This window comes from Crocodylus siamensis, chromosome 10, assembly GCF_052110815.1.
Source record: "Crocodylus siamensis isolate JL-2025a chromosome 10, ASM5211081v1, whole genome shotgun sequence".
Classification (NCBI taxonomy): Eukaryota; Metazoa; Chordata; order Crocodylia; family Crocodylidae; genus Crocodylus; species Crocodylus siamensis.
In genome coordinates, this window is record NC_143404.1 from 8412539 (window position 1) to 8430615 (window position 18077).

The 18077-nt window shown below is 41.6% G+C and overlaps 1 protein-coding gene across 1 annotated transcript in view; it reads right to left on the reverse strand.

The window, feature by feature from the left end:
* Positions 1-3097: 3097 nt before the first annotated feature.
* TGFBI (transforming growth factor beta induced) overlaps positions 3098-18077 on the reverse strand; it is a 34003-nt gene continuing 19023 nt past the window's right edge. The window contains exons 5-17 of the mRNA XM_090064889.1: positions 17474-17638; positions 16478-16624; positions 15906-16047; positions 14145-14357; positions 13429-13566; positions 13018-13163; positions 12435-12571; positions 11280-11410; positions 8944-9068; positions 7154-7256; positions 6224-6303; positions 4914-4938; positions 3098-4147 (exon numbers count right to left, since the gene is read on the reverse strand). Of these exons, the coding sequence (XP_089921015.1) occupies positions 4092-4147; positions 4914-4938; positions 6224-6303; positions 7154-7256; positions 8944-9068; positions 11280-11410; positions 12435-12571; positions 13018-13163; positions 13429-13566; positions 14145-14357; positions 15906-16047; positions 16478-16624; positions 17474-17638 (1608 nt within the window). The 3' untranslated portion in view covers positions 3098-4091. The remainder of the gene's footprint in view (positions 4148-4913; positions 4939-6223; positions 6304-7153; positions 7257-8943; positions 9069-11279; positions 11411-12434; positions 12572-13017; positions 13164-13428; positions 13567-14144; positions 14358-15905; positions 16048-16477; positions 16625-17473; positions 17639-18077) is intronic.

An 18077-nucleotide genomic window follows, 5' to 3' on the forward strand; every position in this document is an offset into this window, starting at 1 on the left:
ATTGCAAAATTTTATGAGGAAATACTCCCTTCTAAGCATAAATATTCAGTAGTACAGTTCCCCTCAACTGAACATCTGTGTGACTCAGGTCAGCCAACATTGTGCTGTCTCCAAAACATCCAATCTGTGCAAGCTCTTGCTAACTGCCAAAGTAAGCAAAGAAAGGTAATGCTCACCTCCAGAATTGCCAAAAACACACCATGCCATCATAAGGACACAGCAGCATCAGTGGCATTTCCAAAAGTTCATCTTACTTTCTGGGATGAACACCCATCCTTAAGCAGCCTTTCAGATCTTCTCAACCTGTGACTACAAGAGAAACACAAAGGAAGGAGTGTTCCTCTACCTCTCCTGCAAGCACCAACCACCACAGTGCCAATGTTCAGGACAACTTTGGCCTTGGTAGAGGAAGGAATCATGGGGTGAGCAAGGAGTGAGCTGGGGTGCTTCATGATTGAGCAACAGAGAAGGAAGGGAATAGGGAAAGAGGATCAAATAGTCTGAAAGAATGAAGGAGAGTAAAAGCAAGAGAGAACAAATGGAATGGCAGGAAGGAAAGGGGAGAAAGACCAGGAAAGAAGGTAAAAAATACTTTGAAAGGCATCAAGGATGAAAGGACAAAGAAAACAGAGTAAAAGGATAAAAACAAATGTGGGGATTTTCCTAACAACCCAGGGCTATAGCTGCTGAAGGACTCAGGCCCCTAAATGCCACTGTAGAGTTTGGTCTCAAGAATCTAAAGTTTGGTTCTTCACAACCACTACCCAACTGCCACCCAGTCCTGGAGGTGCTCAGACTCACTAGGCATCTAACTTTTCACCAGTAAAGTTCCCTAGCTGCCTAAATGCCTGTTCCTGAACATACCCAGAGCCATCAAAAAGTCTTCATAGGGCTGAACAGCTTGGTGATTAACACCCACCTGAGAGCTTTCAGGATTCATAGCAAAGGGGTCCTCAGCTTGCTCTGGCTGGTGTACCTAGAGCAGACCAAGCAGATCAGGCCTTGTACAAAATGTGAAGAGATTTTGCTCCCATACTCCAGAACCTTTTACCAGATACCATAGGGATGAAAGCACATTGCCCAAGACAGGGCAATGTGCAATTCTGTCTCCTTTCTGTATGAATGCAGATCCACATCTCCCATTCCCAAGGAGAATAGCCTAGCCACGAGGCTGTTCCTCTCCATCCTGTAAAGCTGTTGTGCTTTGTATCAAATGCTTAAATATTCTTTGAGCCAGAGAGCAAATGAGCAAGAAAGTATATAAATTTTGTAGCAAGGGCTCCCACTTGGGGAAAAAAAGGGGAGAGGTGAGGTCTAGCCTCTGCTCCAAAGGATTTTATGGTAACCTAAGGAGCTGGGAATAAAGTACAGGCTGAGTACTTTAACCACTCTTTTTGCCCCCATGAATCATTTGTGATCCCCATTAGTCAAAGCTCAGAATCTCTCCAAACCAGGCCCCCCCACTAACCTTTCCTCTGTCTGTGTAGGGCTAGAGCTATGGACTTCTACAGCACCTTCTCTTTTTGATAGCATCAAATTATTTAAAAATATAACCATGCTGTGCATAGAAAAGGTAAGAAGGGGAAAAGGGAAGGGGCTAAGTACTTCTCACAGAATCAGATTATAAGCATGTCTCCAATACAGCAAGAAGGGATTTCAGTTTTGCTTTTACTGGAAGAAAAATAAATAGTTCCCCCCCCCCCCCAACAAGGGCAACTAGCGCAACATCGATTTTGTTATCCTGACCTTCTAAAGTGAAATGTTTATACCCACATATTTCTGCCTTACAGTCATTTTTTTCGTGAGATAATTGACCCAGGAGAGAATACAGAGCCTATTACTCACTGAAGGAACCCTCCTGGCATCCTGGTGAACAAGAGCTTAGCTCCAGATGTTTAGGAAAAAACTCCAGGAGAGAAGTCAGCCACATGTCTGCTTTGAAGTCTTCAAGATATAAAGAGCTTGAGATACTGTTCATTAAGCACCCGGAGGTCTCTTGGCATAATTTCTTCTCTCATTACACTCATTTTCCATATTTCATAGGTTATTAGCTGAGTGTGAAGACAAATCTCCCCCTGGAGATGTCCCTGTGGGGTTTTCAGGATCGCATACAGAAAGCTCTATATTGGATGCTCTTTACAACTTCCAGCAACAGAAATTCTTGATGTTAGCCTCTACCTGAACAACCTTCACCTTGATGAAAGCTGACAAGTACTAGGATGCTTATACCAGTGTTTTCTGGAGCCTCTAGGTTCTTAATACCCAATCTCTTTACTTGATAGGACTTAAAGCTCAGTGGTGACACCTGGGAGCAGTGTGGAAGTGCAACACCTGATGTCACCCACACAGCTGCTATTCCTACCACACTTCATGCAAAATCCTTAGAGTGGATATGTATGCCCTGTGAGGTATTTTGGAGGATCCTTACTCCCCAGTCTATCCTCTCACCCTGTGAGACTGGGGGCTTCTGCTAGAAACTTAGAAAAGTAAAGAGCTGGCATTTATTTTGTCTGTAGGATGGACCTTTTGTACAGTGGGGGTGGAATGACTCGCTTGCTACAGGTGGGACTGCAGCCCTTCAAAACCCTTGTGGAATTGCAAGCCAGTTTCACCCTGGTGGACTGTGAACCTTGAAAGGTGATCTCTCTGGAAGAAGCAGAAATACCTGATAAGCCGTTCTCCCTTTCAACACCTTGACTTTAAAGAGACACAAGATTACAAGACAGATGCAACCGGGAGCTTCAGATCTGATTGTCCCCTTGCTCTGATGTTTAGAGCCAAGTGATATTGGCCTGCAAGGGTGTGGGGGGACATCCGTGGGCCCAACCATAGCCAGAAACATTTCTTATGGGATCAGCAGCAGCCACATCTCCATTTTTTTCTCTTAAGCAACCTGCCAACTGACAGCTGTGCAGGATTTGGAGAAGTCACACATGGAAAGAGAACAATAGAGGAAGTCCTCCTCAGTTATTCTGTCCTCTCTGCGATTAATACTAGTTTGACCCATAGGAGTTACCTGGCCAACTAGAACTTTGCCCCCCAGCAATAAGTCACAGTGCCATCAAGCCATAAAAAACCATGGATACTGACAATCCTCGTTGTTTATATTTTGTTTTATTTTTTTTAAAAAACCTCAACAATTATTACAAAGGAATCAATTATTTGAAGGCTTGTGTTAGGGAGAACACTCATTACACATAGGATGTATTTTTAGTCTCATTGTGAAAAGAGACAGCTCTGTTAAACTGTCTCTTTTCAGTTTAATAAAAAGCACAAAAAAAAAAAAGAGAATCAAACTGTAGCTTATATCATGCAAATTTCCCAGTATCAACAACAGCAAAAAAGCCTATTAACTTTTGAACTGCATTATAGTCTTTCCAAATAAGAGACCGAGTGGGGAATATATGCTACTGTAATACAACCTGTATTACTTGGATAACTCTAAAATAATCACTAGGTAGATCAAGTGTATGGTTTGCACCTGGAATCTATTTGCTTTAAAAGTTGAACTCATTAATTACCACCAGGTCATTAACACTAACATCTTCAATAGGTGGCACTGATTTTTCAAAGCTGCTTTAGGCTTCCTTCAGTGAAATGACACATTCATCTTGCTATTCAGAGATGCTTATGGTGCACAACCCCAGAGAAATCCACTGGAAATACACAGGGAAATCATCCCTACTTCAGGGAAGTATGTCTAAGCAGTACCATCCTGAACAGAATGGCCTTAAGTAGGTGCTTAAGTTTTTTTCTGAATCAGTGCTGTAGTGAGAGTTCACCCTTGCACTTCTAAAATCAATTGTGCCCCCCAAAAAGTTGTTGCAGATTAGGTACCCAAACCAGAAACATTTCAACTTAGTACCTACGTTAAAAAAAATATCAGCCTTAATGTGGAACAATATGGTCAAAAGACAGTAACAATGGTTTACAAATATATATACACATGGCTTCTTTTCTCATATCCGTTTCAGTAAAAACAAAATAAATTTGAAGTGTGATATTTGGTTTTTAATAACAACTCTGTCCCCGTCTCAAACCAACTGCAAAAACTGAATGAAGCGCTGGCTGCGTATTCCTCTGAATGGTCTTCAGATGGTCCCAGGATTTCCTTTCATCTTTGCTAATAACCTGGAAACTGCAGGTGCTGAAAAGAGAAAAGGGAAAGACACAAATGTGAAAAATATAATGCATGCATCCCTAGTCTTACACCAATGCTGAAAACATCCCTATGTTCACATCAAACAATACATTTTACTTGGACTGAAATCACTACCTAGCCATCTATTTCTGCTATTTCTTTTCCTTTACGCTAATATGGCTGTGTCCAAATGTCCCTGGAGTCAGTGGAAGGATTCCCATTGCTGCGATGAGGACTCCTGCCAAGGCCTGTGGTGCATGTTTTTTTGCTGGCTTTCACAAGGCATTGAGCACTTATAACTGCTGTTGGCTTCAGCAAGAGTTGCAAGTATTCAAAGCCTCTTCAGGATAAGAACAAGATATGCAGAGAAGACAACAGTTCTAGTCTACCCACACTTTCTATTTACTGGAATACAAGTAATATTATCCATGCCACAAACTTCCTGATGCCAGATATTCTGGCCTTTTAACACCTACAATGTGCCACCCTACTGAGAAGGAAAATACTATTCATTCTTTTATATAATGATAATACAGCTCCCATTCTTCAGGAGTTTTACTGAGCACTTAAGGTCTAGGTACAAGGCTTATCAATTTCTAATGAATGCATATTGGAGGAGTGGTCAGTGGAGGATGGTGACATGAAAGCAGGATGGTACATTAGCAATATTCAGGCTGTTTCGATTAAAAAAAAAAACCAGAAGAGAGCAAGCGATCCTATAACTAGAAATATCCTAGAGAAAACAGTATAGAAAATAAGACATTCCATTTACCTAGTCGAGGATTCCTTTGAGAGACCTACAACAAGAGAAGGAGTATTAGTTTAATGTAAAAACAATTCTGAAATCCTTAACAGAAGGAGGAGCAATTGTCTCAAGTTGCACCAAGGGAAGTTTAGGTTAGATATTACGAAAAACTCTCTTCCTAGGAGGGTAGTAAAGCACTGAAACAGGTTACTCAGAAAGGTGGTGGAATCTCCATCCTTGGAGTTATACATAGCCTTGGCTGGGATGATCTAGCTGGGGCCAGTCCTGCCTTGAGCAGGAGGCTGGACTAGATGTGACCCGCTAAGATCCCTTCCAACCCTCATTTTCTATGATTCTATATCTTGTAGCTGCATACACCATTCAGCCAAGCAACTGATTCGTCAACATTTTCTAAATATATCGAGTGGATCTAGTCCAAGTTCTTCAAATTTTCAACAAAGAGGATCTGTTGAAAAATACTAACCACTTTTAAACCAGCTCTCCCACTAGGAAGCAACAGTACAGAAGACAAAAGTACATCTGTGTTTGACGTAGTGAGTCACAAGCAGCATGTAGCTCTAGCGCTTCAAAGACAGGAGTATGCATGCAAGTGAGTGTGTGGCATTAATCGCCCTGACTCTACGAAGGGTTTTGTATGAAGCATGGCCAATTCCCAAAAAGCAAACCTTTAAACACCACTTCTAAGCCAACATGCCCTATGACATCATTGGATACGTGAAGGTAAGCAAGTGCTTTCCAAGGATCCAAATGCTGGGTCCTATGTGGTAGAAGGGCATTCTCCGTGGAGGGTGCCACAATTCTGAAGCTTGGTTGCCCTATCTGAAGGGAGGTACAGACTGGTTATGCAGGACAATATCTAGTTTAATGGTGGATACAAGTCTTCCAATCCTGACATTCTTCAGCAGCAAAGTGGTTACTCCTAAAGAAGTGATTTTTATAAATGAATAGTAGCTAAAAAGAGTCTTGTACATAACAGACAAAAGCAGAAGAGAAGTTTCTTACACAAGGCAGCTGACAGAGTCTGAACAAAAGGGGGAAATCTAGCTATAACAATGACATTTATTCAGTGTGTGTGTGTGTGTGTGTGTGTGTGTGTGTGTGTGTGTGTAAAATTGGACACACATCTAACTTATCTGTGTCCTGTGTTAGGACAAACGGTTTGTCTATTTTGTATCTACGCAAAAGAGATAAGTCTGCTTCTTTAGGGACTGACCCAACGTCACTGGCATAAACCCCAAACTGAATTTAACACGCACAATTAGTAACAGCAAGGCAATTTCAGAAGTGCACCATGGGCAAGCTAAATTTTTATTTACCTTGGATAATGCAGATGCCTGTTTGAAGATTTCCAGTGCTGGATCTGCAGGCTCATCACCTCTTTCTTGAGGCCTAGAAGCTAAAGGCACAGTTCCAACATAATTACAATATATGATGCATCCCCCCTATTTCCCTCTGCTGAATACATGTGCGAAATCATGTGAAAGTCTGAAGGTACCAACCAATTAAAGTGTTTACTGTGTGTCACCCCCATTCCTAAGACAGCAAAAATAACTTACATGATCACTGCTTACATGAGACTGACTACACTATAAAAGCCTATTTTTTACTGGAGCATTGGCAAGGCTACTGTAGGTTAAATAGATGAGGTCATAGTAATACCAAGATATCCCCTACCCACTCTGTTTTCCAAATTGAGTGACTGTACTAGGATTAGATCCTTTAAGGCAAGAACATAATACCTGAAGGTCCTGATACACCCCTTAGGACCTCACCTAAGAAGTGCCTAAAGTTAACTGTGTGTTATGTTGCATTTGGGACTTCTTGCAACTTTAAAGCTAGGCATGTGTTTTGCTTGCTGAACTGAGGGCAAATGTAAGTGTGGGCCTGAACTAGGGCCCAAATGAGCAATTTCAAACTGTCATGACACATTTGGTAGAAGTGCATTCAAAATCTTTGGTGCCATTTTAAGGTGCAACTTCATTTTGTAAAAGGAATGGGGCTAAGCAAATCTCACAGAACACTTTTGAGCCACTTAGTAAACATCAGAAAAAGGTGGTAGTGGTGGGCTCCATTCACTATCATTCAGCCGTCCAAATTTTGCTTCTCAACAGACCAGCAGCATGTACCCATTACCCTACTGGCCACCAGAGAAATCGTATTTCCCTTTGCAAACAGATTTCTTAGAGTGCTTTCCACAAGTGAGCACTTTACCCAGACAGCTTTACACATTTGAAACACGGACCTACCCTGAGGTTGTAAAACTGAGTTCACAGCATAAATTACACCGTTCGTGGCCATGATATCGCTTTCAGCAACAGGTTCCTTGTTGATTTGAATTACATCTTTTTTCTGGAAGGGGGTAAAAACAGGAAAAGAAAAGGAAAGCCTCAACCAAATGACTATAATATATGTGGAAAACCCCCTTAGATCCACAGTCACATAATTTATTTACCCAGTAGGTGTAAGTATTTGTAATTCACTCTCCACTGAAGGAAGGACTATAAACCAAACAGCAAAGCTGAAGCTGAACGAGATTAGCAGTCCACACCTACTATATCAGGTAGGGTGGATGAACCCAAGTGATGTAAAGATCGTGGGATCAGATTGCTTGATTAGTTTTGTATTGTGGTAGTGAACTAGTTCTGTATTATAGTAGTGCCTACAGGTCTCAGGTTCAGGGTCAACACTGTCCTAGTGCTGTCAGAGATAGTCTGTAGTCCAAAGAGCTTACAGGTTAAACAGCTGAGACACAAAAATGGAGAGAAAGGAAATGGGAAAAAAAAAATGGGGGGAGTGAACTTGAGCAAGTGGCAGAGCCTGGGTTACAAGTCAGGTTTCCTTGATGCCCAGATTGTTGCCTCATACTGTGACATTGCACTGGATCGTCCTTCCTGGTTTCCTATGAAAAAACATATCCTTCCTTTTTTTGCCATGGCTGGAGGCTGGAGTTCAAGGTCTCCTTTGCACTCCTAAGGCTCTGAAGATCGGGTTTATACAGTCCAGGATATAACTTGTAGGGATGAAATAGAGGGACCTGTCTTGGTGTACCAAAGAGGTAGCGTTAATCCCCTTTCCACATTAAAAAAGAAGACCGGGGCAGAGGGAGGAAAGGGGAGTTCAAGACTTCCACAGTCTTGAGTATACTTTATTAGTTCAGTTCTACCGGAGTCAGAAGGAGAAGGTCATCCAACAGTGGCCTCTGGAACTGAACCTGCTGAACAAACTCATCTGAAGTAGCCAGATCAAGACCAGGTCCATGGATCTTCAGGCCCAGAACCTAGCCTACTTGAAGCAGCCGACGGCATGCACACATCTTTTCATTTAACTTGTTGTGAATGTGGTTCTTTTGCATCTTTGCAGGAGTTCATCCATTATTAGATTTACAGAAATTATTTTCCCATTAATGGATGCCAAATTTGCTTCATTAAGCTCATTAATGAAATAAATCCTGCTTTGTTAAAAACAGCACACACAGAATGTATTAAATTAAAAACAAAATCCTAGAGGGAAGATTTTGTAATGAACAGATTGTTCATTTGATTTCTTCCCCATGATTCAGGGTTATTTATAATTACAGCAGCTCTAGCAATTCATTTCAAACTCCTAGGGAGAAACCAGGCTTTTTTCCATGGGGTTCCTAGTACAGAGGTTCCTATTTCAAGACTGTTGCACAAACCATTTAGTGGGACTTGAAGGTGCATTTGGAAGTCATCTGATATTATCCAAACAAGCATAAAACAATTGTTGAAAATAAAATATAAAGCCTGACAAACCCATAGTCACTGGGTAGCTCAAAAAACATATTGTGATAACTGAATCCAAACTGCCCCGGGAAGCTGAGTCTTGGTTTGGCAGCAGTCAGAGAATGTGTGTGGTACATGTTCCTGGGTCTCTGCCCACCTCTACAGCAACTTACTGGGGGGGCACTGTGGCTTAGCTGGTTAAAAGCACTTGCTTGGTAAAAAAAAAAATATATATATGTCTCAAAGAACCAACAAACAATTCCTTGCCCCTCCTCCCCTCAAGGGACACTTACAGTGCTGACTTCGAGTTTATCGCCTTGCATAGACTTCATTCTCACGAGCGCTCCCACTGCTCCGCTAACCAAGATTTCGTCTGTGATGTGGTACTTCAGAACGCTTGACAGTTCTTTAGCATTACCTGGCAGAGGAAGCATTTGCAGAACAACATTATAAATTGTTCCCTAGGCTCTAGAACGATGATAAAAATGGGCAGTCCCATAAAATACTGAAAGGACCAAAGTAAGCAAGAGAGAAAACATGCAACAACAACTTTAGATGGGATACCAGGTTTAACTCATTTGTATGTAAAGTACCATGGGGTGTTTATGATCCCAGGCCTTAAAAGATCACTGTCCAAAATCAGGGCCCTCTTAAACCAGGCTGATGCACTGGGTCAGTAATTCATTCATTCACAGGAATGGGTACTGCTTCCAACAACGCATTGCTTTTCCACTCGGTGGTCCAATTTCCAACCCAACTCTGCATTGTTTATAAAACTGGATGAGATCACAATCTGAGGGTTTCCATCACCGCATCTTACGTTTTCATGCTCTTTCTCCCAAATAAATGTTTGTTGAACCCGTTTCTGTTATCTGCTTCATTTCCTGAGGATGGTCAGGTTTCAAACAATAATAACAGGGATATAATAGGGAAAACCTTGTTTGTTATTGCAAATCTCAACACTTTTGCCCATATTAATATTCCTTTTGAAAGGGCTGCAAACTCTCTCATAGCAAGCCACACAGTAGTATTTGAGGCATAGGATGGGGTGCTACCATTTTCATGGCACCAATGCAGAGTTCACAGACACTGGGATCATGGGCGGCGGGGGCAGGTGTTTCCTGGATTCAAAGCCCAGTGAAGACAACATGAGTTTCTCTACTAATTTCATTAAACTTCAGATCAGGCCTCAGAAGAAGCAAATTGGGTCTATTATTTACAACCTCTGTTTAGGATAGTCAGAGATTTTTGCAGCTGTGGGCATCAGTCCTTCTCGTTTTCTCCTTCAGAGATTCAAATGCCACTGATTAAACTCTAGATCAGCCAGAACATGGGACACCTTTTATCATAAAACGACTTCCAGATTTTTAATCTAGAAAAACACAGCATCTCATTTTGCAATTTTCTTTCGTCCAATGTAAGTCAGATCACACTGCATATCCCCACCAGCATGATTCACTTCTTCAAAACCATAAGCTAAATATTTGCTTAGAAAACCAAGAACAGTTAAAGCACTCACATCTGGGATATTTCACCCACGGAGCAGGGCACAGTGGCTGCAAAATGGTTGAGAAATATTTATACATTAAACATGAGAATGAATGTACAGTCTCATATTATACATGACTTGTCTGGGCACTTAAAAGGATCACCCACGACCAGGTGCAGATGCTTCGTAGATTATGATGTCAATATTTGGCCAGGCTTTCATAACCAAAGAAGATATTACGCTAGAATACCTGACATTCTTTCCAAACTACATCCATTCTCAACTGGAAAAGAGAGAACACCCTACTGTTTATACGGAGGATAGCTGTAAACCTTCTCATACTTTTTCCGTATCTTTTTCCGTATCGACTTCAAATTCTATGCTTTTCAGCACACTGATCCTCTCCCAGAACACTGATCCTCTCCCACTGATCCTCTTGATCTTCAGTAGTCCAGAAAAATCAGTTTTTTTCTTATGACTAGATTTGTTTTATTTTTCTGTATGCACTCTTACCATATAGGTATATAAATATTTGTTAATATAGAATATGCTTTATATATAAAAATGCTTGATATCAGCAATATATAGCATTTTATCTTCAGACAAAGTTTTGGTTGTGGAGGCCTGGATTCAAAGCCCACTGAAGACAACAGTTGTCAAAGCTTACTTTAAGCGACCATATTATGCATAGAAGCATGGTGAGACATGAGAAGGTGGCACAATAATCCTTTCTCTGTATACTTTGCCAAATCCAGAGATCTCAAGAACATCACTAGTAACACCACGAAGAGGTGAGGCAGTTGTAGTACCACTGTCCCCCTTTGTCTACACCATCAGCAGAGCCCAGCCCAAGCAAGGAGGTGGGTACACTGCATACTGTAGATGCACGCAGAGCTGTCATGGTGGTGTGTGCCCCCATTCTCAGTGGCTTTGTGACTGCCTCACTGGAAAATGCAGTGCCATTTCTGAAGCCTACTGTATATATCAGAAACTTCCAGTGGGAGCACATCAAGGGTGCTTATGTAGAGTGTTTTCAACAGACATGGTCAAAGAATGGGTTCCAGAAGACACATTGGTCCAGTCATTCCTTCAAAACGTGTTCAACGTTCTGCAAGGCAAATCACATTTATAGATATTTACCCATAAGCTTGTTCAGTTCCCCACGTGGCATAGCCCGGAAAGCTTCATTTGTTGGTGCAAACACGGTAAAGGTACCTGGCCTATTTAATGTCTCGGTTAGACCAGCAGACTGGATTGCAGCCACCAGTGTACTGCAAGACACACACAAAACAACCTTGTCAGTGCCATTGGTTCAAACCTACTTTAAATCCTTACTGTAACTGCACTGCTTGGCTAGTGAGTTTTATCATAGATGTTCAAGAGAAGCTACAGTGGTAGAGCTATACCAGGTTCTGAAAAGTTGGTCAATAAATTTAACCCCGATCCAAAACTCACAGTGGAAGTATTCCAGGGGGCTTTGAATGGGGTCCTCACTGTATTAATATATGCACAATAGGGTCATCATCTTCCAACCACCTCTGTACTATTACTCCTAATAATAGGCATGTCTGCTGATAGATCTCAACCCAGCTCATATTAAAAATATGAAGCAAAGGACAAATCAAGGAGGCAACACAAATATTCTTGCCTCACTGGCTGCATTTACAAATGAGAAGAAATAAACTCTGGTGCAGTTTGTGCCAGAGTCAGCTGCTCCCAGATGCAGTGTCTGCAGGTGCTCCTGGGACCCTTATAGCACACTGAACTATGGTGGAGCAGTCCTGGGCTGGCAGGGAGCCTTGGATGGCATCACTAGGTGGCATTGTTGGGCAGCAGAGGGGCCTGCTGGGGCATGAGGGTGCTACAGCGCAGAGCTCGGCAGCGGGCAGCTCCCACACTTTAGCACCCTCATGCCCCAGCCAGGCCCTGTCACTGTCTACATATCCATTTTGATGGAGTAAACTACTCTGCCATAGGATAGTACTGGTCTCCAACAGTACTATCCTACAGTGGAGTTCATTTACTGCAGCCTAATACAGGCACACATGTAGACTGTGACACTTCACTGCGGAACTAATTAGTCAGCTCCACAGTGAAGCACATGTGTAGATCTACCCATGTGGCACGAAAAGCTGGGGCTTGGATTCATTCAAACTTTGCTTTTTATAATTTAGGAAAAGGACACACCTTTAGATTTTCTTCTTACCCTTACACACACCATGTAGTAGTGACTACAGTCACCAGGGAATAGGATCCATGGCTTCTACGTGGTCATTAGTAAGAATAATGTTTTACCTGAAGCGGTTATCTGCTTTTAGCATATCCATCACTGTTCCCATTGGTGGGGTTAACATCTTTTCCATGATGAACAATGTGCCAAACCTTCCCCTCTTATCATGGGCAGCAATGCAGCTGTTTTCAATGCAAAGAGTCTGCAAATACAAATCACAGAAAAGAAATTATAAAAGCTTTTCAAGGGAGAGGAGATTTTAATTAACGCAGGGATTTTAACTGACACGGTAATTATTTTTGTAATGAAAATGAAAAATATAAGGATGCTCAGGAATTTATGGGGTTACACACGTGTAACTGCAGTCCTCAGCCTGCTGAATTTTTATTCCTAACATTGATAATGTGTAACGAGGTCTTAGCTTCCAGGTTCCAAGTTGTTTGGAATTGAAACGGTCCAACTGAAATCAATAGCAGAACTCCCATTCACTTAAAACAATGGTGCCAGGATTTCACCTCCGCTGTGAAATGGGTGAGACTGTAAACCCAGAGCTCCATGATGCCATTTACAAAGACCACTTTTAGAGCAATTCACCTTTTAGAGCTTCAATATTGTAGCCAATGAGGACAGATATGTATAGGGACTTACATTACGGTACACAAAAACTCTCAGCTCCTTCCCACCCAGAGTTTCCAGCTTCTGTCCATGGTAAAGATACTTAGAGGAAAGCTGGTCTTTAACAATGTGATCCCGAAGCAAATTTTTCATATTGTTGTCAACACGAGGAATCCCATCTGTAGCAAAAAGTACATCAAGACCCAATGATTCATTTTACTCCAATGACTGAGCCAGTAAGAAGGATCCAAGTACTAATTAGGATATCCAAAGTACAATAAGGCCTCATAATGGAAGCCATTTGAGAGGGACATGCATTGAAGAAAAAAAAAAAAAGGTCTGCTTGAAACACCAGTAATATTCTACTCTGCAGACTCAGTTCCTCTAAGAAATGAGTCTGTGCTCGTCACCAACGGAACAAATAAAATATTGCTGAAGTTTTACCTTTGAATGCAGTGTTTACAGGGGCAAGGAGCGTCAAACGCTCATTTCCAGTCAAGTGAGAACTGAGCCCGGCTTGTCTGAAAAGGTCAATAGATGTTGTAACCTCAGATTCTTGACCCAACTCAAACAAAGTCTTAGCTGAAACGAAATCACATAACAAGTTACTGCAACATGAATGACACTGTTTGCTGTTAGAAGTACCTGCTAATAAGCTATTCGTATTTCTGGAAAGCTAATGCATCAGTTCCAAGAAATTGATTCCACAGCACACAGGTTAGAACTTTTTGACTGAAAATAAAACCTTAGTTCTCTTCTATCAGATCTATTTAATTATTCCTAATGAACCCTTCATTACTATATCTTAGGACTTTGAATACTGTGTTAAACTGCAGTAATATAATATTCTATTAAAAGCTAGGTTTCCAAAGATGGATGAGTTGAGCATGATGAAAGCACAAATGACAAGTTGTTTCTATACTTCCCTGCAGATGCCTCAAGAACCCGTGCTTACACATGCAAATCTGGGTGTTTGGTACTTAACCATCCAATTTGCAGGCACAAATACTAGTTCACGCCAACCACATTCTTGCTTTTACCCGCATTCTTGTTGTGCTCAGTTAAAATCTGCTGCAGAATAGCTAACCCTCTCCTCAATCAGGTGATTTTCTAGACAAAGGGTAGAAAGATGTGCATAAAACAAAGATTTATCTTTTTACCTGCATCTGGGATTAGCAGCTCATTAACAAAATGCACAACACCATTGGTTGCCACAACATCCTTGTTAGCAATGATAGGCCTTCCATTCAAAGTGAGCTCCTCCCCACTACAGCCTACTTCCAATGTGGTGCCTTCCAGAGTCTCCATTGCCAAGCCAGCAATAATAGCCTCAGCACACATAGCTGACTTCAATATATGATGGTTCAAGAGATCTATAAGAGAGAAAGCATGTTAGCTTGGCCAGTTATATGGCTTGGTATCATAGCTCCAGGGACAAAGACCTGCTTCAAATACACAATGATTTACAGCCTACAGATTAAAACCAATGCAATTGCCCCAAAGAAGCAGCTTATAGTCCCTTTGGTTTTTACATAAAATACCACCTAAATAGGACTACCATTATTATTATTTTCTATTTTAGAAAAAAAGATGTAGTTGATCTAAGATCCTTGAGTTACACATCACTATTCATGTAGCAGCTAAGACATTTAACATCTGTTTTCAGTGGAAGCTGCCCTCATTAGTTGGCAGTTGCATATTTACTGTAGAAGCTGCAGAAGAAGACAATTATACTGAGTAGAAACCAGCCTCATTTGAAGCCCCTCTTGATTTGAAACCAGCCATTCTTGACTTGAAGGTCTTCAAGAAGGCAGTTTAATGTAGCCAAATCTGAAATATTGACAAAGAAATATGGGACATCTGTGCGAATGTTAATCTAGAAGAGCTGGACTGACTGCAGTGAATTTTCTTCAAAATTAGACAGATTAGGCTTTGGTCAGAGACACTTGATTTCTCTACTAGAGTTGATTGCTATGAAGTCCCTTTAGTGCTGCTCCACTAGCCCAAAGGGCATGTAAACTTGTCTCAGAGTACCAAATGATTCCCAGCCAAGCAGGCTCTGCACCATAACCTCTTCATCAAAGATGTGCTAGGTATGGGATACCATTTAATTCCAGGTTGTATAATGGTTCCTAGAGGACCATCACCAGCAAGCATAAATTATAACAGCTCTAAGGCTACTGTGACTTCCACCTGAGGCTCTCCTATCCTTGAGTCCTTTGACTGAACCCAAGGAGCAGTCCATATGACCAGGCAGATGAATGAACATCTGTGGAACTGATCACATGGGCAAGGCAGACAGACTGTAGCCCATAATTTTACTTCCTATAAAATCTGCCTAGATGCTAGTAGTAGAGAAAACCTCCATTTTCCAAGAAAACAGAAGTACATTAGCTTTGACATGATCATCCAAGTCCTGCCTCATCCTAAGTGGAGGCAAAGTATCCCTTATGTTCAAATGCCACTCCACAGCAGAGGCATGCAGATGGGTGTTTGGAGACTGACACTTGTGCACACACAGCAGAGTTCCCAGTCCAATGATGCACAGTGGTTCTTGGACAGGTAAGGCAATACTAGCTTCTTAGTTACCTTGATCCTTCTTTGACTAAGGCTGGGTCTCCAAAGGTGACCAAAGCAATTACTATGAAAGTTCCTGATTTTATTCTCCTGAAAACAAACTGGAAGGTCTGGAGAATGGGACTATTTCCAGTCTTCCCACCACCAACTACTCCTACACCCACCTAACACACATATGCAGGTTTGGTGCAGCCTGTAGACTTCTAGGGACAAGGAGTGGAAATGGGTTATTAGAGCCTAGGTTAGAGTATACCAAGGGTTAGTTCAGTCCAGTTCTATTAAGTCCTCCTGGAACAACAAAATACTTTTCTACCTTTTAACACACCTGGCAAACAATGATTTACCTCTCAGAGCCTCTGGGTCCCCAAGGATTCTGTTCAATGTTTCTTGTGGGATCTTCTCAAAGGCCTCATTGGTTGGAGCTAAGAGTGTGAACTGGCCATTGCTCTCCAACAAGTTATTAAGACCTGAAGCAGCTACAGCAGCCTTTAAAGAAACAAAAGATGGTGGGAAGAGAGGCTAGCATACCCTCACCAAGAACAAGAAGAGGGGCAACCATGTTCTCACACCAAGACAGTGACAAAAGGCCAGATTTAGAAAGGTGTTTATGACCACGTACCTGCAGAAATCAATGGAAAGGCTCCCAATAATTCCAAAAGATGAGGTATGTCATATAAAGGGTAAGATTTTTTTCCCCCAACATAGTCATACCGCCAAAAGCCCCAGTATGGATACACAGTTACACTGATATAGATTATTACTCTTCCCAAACAGGATTAGCCTACATTAGTATAAGCATTTTGCCAACATCTTTAACATGGACAAGGCTTTAGGTGCCTCCATCACACTGAAGTTTAGGGAACACCATTAACAAAAACCTTAATGATCACATCCAGGATTTCCAGGGTGAACTCACCCGAAGAGTTTCAAGGCTTTCCTCAATTTCAACAATTTGCTGGATGTTGTTGGTTGTGGTAGCGATGACTTTATCTATGAGGTGAACCACTCCATTCGTGGCTTGATGATCAGCTTTCAACAGCCTGGCGCAGTTAACTGTTACAATCTGTGGAGGAAGCGCAATCAGACTGCATTAGCACTAAGAGAAATTAAATATATCTATCTATATATAATACATAAACAAAACACACATCACATACATATACACACACATGCTATACATATTCTAATATTATAAAAACCTTACTCTGTCTGGCCGTAACGCTTTATTCACACTCTGATCGGTTGTCTGAAACAACCAGCCTGGCCCTGGCCTCAGCCCAGATCAGCAGAGGAGAAAGGGGAATGGCCTGGGGCTGGCCCCTGCCCCAGCAAAGCAGTGGGGAGTGGGGGGGGAGCGGTCCTGGCCCCCAGCCGGGGAGCGGGGCAGACACAGGCCTCTGTCCCTGCACAGCAACCCCCCCCCCCTCACCTATCATTCCTGACAGGCAATTTGCTAGTATATAACGTATATAATGACCTGTTTATATATGTACACACATACATACAATGATGAGATACATCTCATTACCTTATTTATATTACGTGCAACAGAGCTTTTATATTCTATTTAGAACTAGCTGCTTCACACACACACACACCCTCACCTCACCAGCTACAGCTCATGGACAGGAAAGAATCAAGCCCTAAATTACCACAAATTGTAACCCTGATTGTTTAAGCCAAATCCTGTAACATAGGAGTAGCTTCAACTCTCACTTATGTCAACAAGAGCAAGGCAGATTCAGCACCTTTTTGCATCAGACCTTTTTCTTCATGTTTATCATCAATATTTTACCCTAATTTTACAATAAAATTACAAAAAAAAGTTGTAAAAATGGAAATAGACCAGATCCTCCAGTTGGGGAGCTGGTCTGTAGACATTTATCAAGACTTTACCAAGTAATTTACTTACTCCATTAGGATAATGGTGGATCTGCAAGGAAAGATTCTGGTACATTGAAGGGAGAGATGTTCCATGTTTCAGGTCATCTGTGAGGACTCGTCTATTCACCATGTGGTAGCGAAGAGCATTTAACAACTCAATGTTGACGTTGCTGACCAAGGAATCCAATGTTTCCTAAATGTAAGCAAAATCAGACTAATTATTCTGAGACTCAACATAAAGAGAGTAACTAGCATCAGGATTATGGATTTGGCAAAGGAACTGCCAGCATACAGATGCATTTCAGTGATGCCTCATATAAATGGAAGCCTAAGGATGGCATTTTTCAAATGCCGGGTGTTCATAAAAGTTTACTGAGGAAACTCCTTTATTCTAAATAGGAGCTGATACTCTAAGAACCTGTCAGGTTTCTATGTTTAAATGAAAGCTGCGCAGATTAGGTAACACCAAAGCTACGCCTTTTATGAATGACTAACCAGAGCCTTGTATCAAGGCAAAGCTTTTGTTAATTGCTGTCATCATGTCTATGATAGCAGTACCTACAGTTGGTCCAAATAATGAATCAGAAATATCCATGTGCTAGGCAGAGTAGATGCATATAATGAAAATATGA